Raw genomic sequence first — 3147 nt, forward strand, 5'->3', positions numbered from 1 at the left:
CTGCGGGTGCACTCCTGCTTCGAATTTTTTTCTAAAATTATCAGTCCTGAAAAGAAAACAATTGGGATTCATTAAATTTGGGAAGATAAAATCATACATTATATAAAAAAAAATATACAACAACACAAAAACATGATACAAAAAAAATAAAATCAACACTGAAATCAAAATGCAATAGAAACAAAAATTTGGGTTGCCTCCCAATAAGCGCTTGGTTTAACGTCATCAGCCTGACTTTCTTCAGTCTATTTTGATTCTCGCAACGGTATGTTGTCCATTTGCCGCACTTCATTGCCAAAATAATGCTTGACCCTCTGACCATTGACTTTGAATGTTTCGCCATTTTTGCATTTTAGTTCAATTGCACCATGTGGGTACACTTTTTCTACTGTGAATGGGCCAGACCATCTGGATTTTAACTTACCAGGAAACAACCTCAGTCGAGAATTGAATAATAACACCTGTTGTCCTGCTTCAAATTCTCGTCGAAGAATCTGCTTGTCGTGCCATCTCTTGGTATTTTCTTTGTATATCTTGGCATTCTCGTATGCATCATTCCTGAATTCGTTCATCTCATTCAACTGCAACAGTCGTTGCTCGCCCGATGCTCCCATGTCAAAATTAAGCTTTTTGATAGCCCAAAATGCCTTGTGCTCCAGTTCCAAAGGTAAATGACAAGCTTTCCCAAAGACCAACCTATAAGGTAACATCCCGATAGGTGTCTTGTATGCAGTCCTGTATGCCCATAAAGCGTCATCTAGCTTGATTGCCCAATCCTTCCGGTTTGTTTTCACTGTCTTTTCCAATATTTGCTTAATCTCCCGGTTGGATATTTCTGCTTGCCCATTAGCTTGCGGGTGGTATGCCAGTGTCACCCTGTGCTTCACATCATACTTGGCCAATAGTGAATTAAAAATTTTGTTACAGAAATGTGTACCTTCATCACTGATAATGGCTCTAGGCGTTCCAAATCTTGTGAAGATGTTCCTGTGGACAAACTTAACAACAACTCGAGCATCATTAGTTGCGGTGGCAATTGCTTCCACCCATTTTGACACATAATCGACAGCAAGTAAAATGTATGATTGACCAAACGAAGATTGGAAAGGACCCATAAAATCAATACCCCATACATCAAAGAGTTCCACCTCCAAAATATTTGTTAGTGGAAGTTCATGTCGTCTAGAAATGTTGCCAACTCTTTGGCATTTATCACATGACTTGACTAAAGTATAACTGTCTTTAAATAAATTAGGCCAATAGAAACCTGACTGTAATACTTTAGCTGCTGTTCTAGATGCTCCAAAGTGTCCACCGTAAGGTGAAGAATGACATTGCTCTAGAATCATACCTGCTTCTTCCTCAGCTACACATCGTCTGATTATCTGATCAGCGCATCTCTTGAACAAGAATGGATCATCCCACAAGTAAAACTTGGCATCATGAAGAAATTTCTTCTTTTGATGATACGTTAAATCTGAAGGCAATTCTCCTGCAGCAAGGAAATTAGCTATATCTGCAAACCACGGATATGTATCCCTTACCTTGAAAAGTTGCTCATCTGGGAATGATTCGTTGATAGCTCCACCTTCAGTTCGTTCTTCCAGCTCTAGTCGTGACAGGTGATCAGCCACCTGGTTCTCACAACCTTTCTTATCTTTGACTTCAAAGTCAAATTCTTGAAGTAGGAGTATCCATCGTATCAATCTGGGCTTTGCATCCTTTTTTGCAAACAAGTAACGAAGAGCTGCATGGTCAGTGAAAACCGTTACCTTTGTGCCTATGAGATATGTTCTGAATTTGTCGAATGCAAACACCACTGCTAGCATCTCTTTTCAGTAGTTGTATAATTCTGTTGGGCTGCATTGAGTGTACGACTTGCATAGTAGATGGCTTTAAACATCTTGTCTCTCCTTTGTCCCAATGCTGCTCCTACAGCATAGTCGCTAGCATCACACATGAGCACAAATGGCTCCTTCCAATCAGGTACTATCATGATGGGTGCTGAAATCAGTGCTGCCTTGATCTTGTTAAATGCCTGCAAGCAATTATCATCAAAAATAAATGTCGAATCTTTCTCTAACAAATTACATAAAGGTCTAGTAATTTTAGAGAAATCTTTAATATAACGACGATAAAACCCGGCATGTCCCAAGAAACTTCGGATTCCTTTCACATTCTTTGGCGGTGGAAGATTTTCAATTGCCACAACTTTGGCCCTGTCAACTTCTATTCCTTTAGCTGAAATTTTGTGGCCAAGCACAATACCTTCTGGAACCATGAAGTGACATTTTTCCCAATTCAGAACTAGATTCTTATCCTGACATCTCTGCAAAACAAGCATTAAATTTTGCAAACAATGATCAAAAGATGTACCAAATACAGAAATGTCATCCATAAAAACCTCCATTATTTCCTCAACCATGTCAGAAAATATGGCCATCATACACCTCTGAAAAGTAGCAGGTGCATTGCATAGTCCAAATGGCATTCTCCTGAAAGCAAATGTACCGTAAGGGCAAGTGAAGGTAGTCTTCTCCTGATCCTCCGGTGCTATGACAATCTGATTGTAACCTGAATAACCATCTAGAAAACAATAATAATGGGCAAAAACTTGTGTGAGACGGTCTCACGGGTCGTATTCTGTGAGACGGATCTTTATTTGGGTCATCCATGAAAAAGTATGACTTTTTATGCTAAGTGTATTACTTTTTATTGTGAATATGGGTCGGGTTGACCCGTCTCACGGATTAAGATCCGTGAGACGGTCTCACATGAGACCTACTCATAATAATGATAACCACCAACTTTATCAAGCATCTGGTCAATAAATGGAAGTGGGAAATGATCTTTCCTAGTAGCATCATTCAATTTCCTGTAGTCTATGCATACTCGCCAACCAGTCACTGGGCGAGTTGAAATCAATTCATTGTCTCTGTTTTCAGCCATTGCTCGAATCTCTTCTCTTCTTGCCTTTCTTAATCTTCTTGCGGTTCTTTCAATCTCAGGATCAAAGATAAGCAAGTCAAGATTTTGCGATCTTCGCATGCACTGTCAAACAAAAACAATAAACAAATCAGTGTTTAATGTAGTATAATAAAAATAGCTCTAAATTAAAATCTAGACTAATTGGTAACAATACTAATA

At 39.0% G+C, this 3147-nt stretch overlaps 1 protein-coding gene across 1 annotated transcript; it reads right to left on the bottom strand.

Moving 5' to 3' along the window:
* Positions 1 to 245: 245 nt before the first annotated feature.
* Positions 246 to 1996, bottom strand: LOC140842960 (uncharacterized). The gene is made up of 3 exons (XM_073211170.1): positions 1876 to 1996; positions 1352 to 1657; positions 246 to 835 (listed from the first exon to the last, which is right to left on the bottom strand). The coding sequence occupies exons 1-3, from the start codon at positions 1994 to 1996 to the stop codon at positions 246 to 248; spliced, it is 1017 nt and encodes a 338-aa protein (XP_073067271.1).
* Between the last annotated feature and the right edge of the window lie 1151 nt (positions 1997 to 3147).

This window comes from Primulina eburnea, chromosome 10, assembly GCF_022965805.1.
Source record: "Primulina eburnea isolate SZY01 chromosome 10, ASM2296580v1, whole genome shotgun sequence".
In the NCBI taxonomy this organism is placed as follows: Eukaryota; Viridiplantae; Streptophyta; class Magnoliopsida; order Lamiales; family Gesneriaceae; genus Primulina; species Primulina eburnea.

Excerpts from the sequence above, each read along its gene's own strand:
- LOC140842960 (XM_073211170.1), bottom strand. The coding sequence starts at position 1,996 with ATGATAGTACCTGATTGGAAGGAGCCATTTGTGCTCATGTGTGATGCT. Across the intron at positions 1,658-1,875 it reads AGCCATCTACTATGCAAGTC|ATAAGAAAGGTTGTGAGAAC; the intron begins GTACACTCAATG and ends TTGAAGTCAAAG. Across the intron at positions 836-1,351 it reads TGTAGCTGAGGAAGAAGCAG|AAATATCCAACCGGGAGATT; the intron begins GTATGATTCTAG and ends ATGGGCAAGCAG.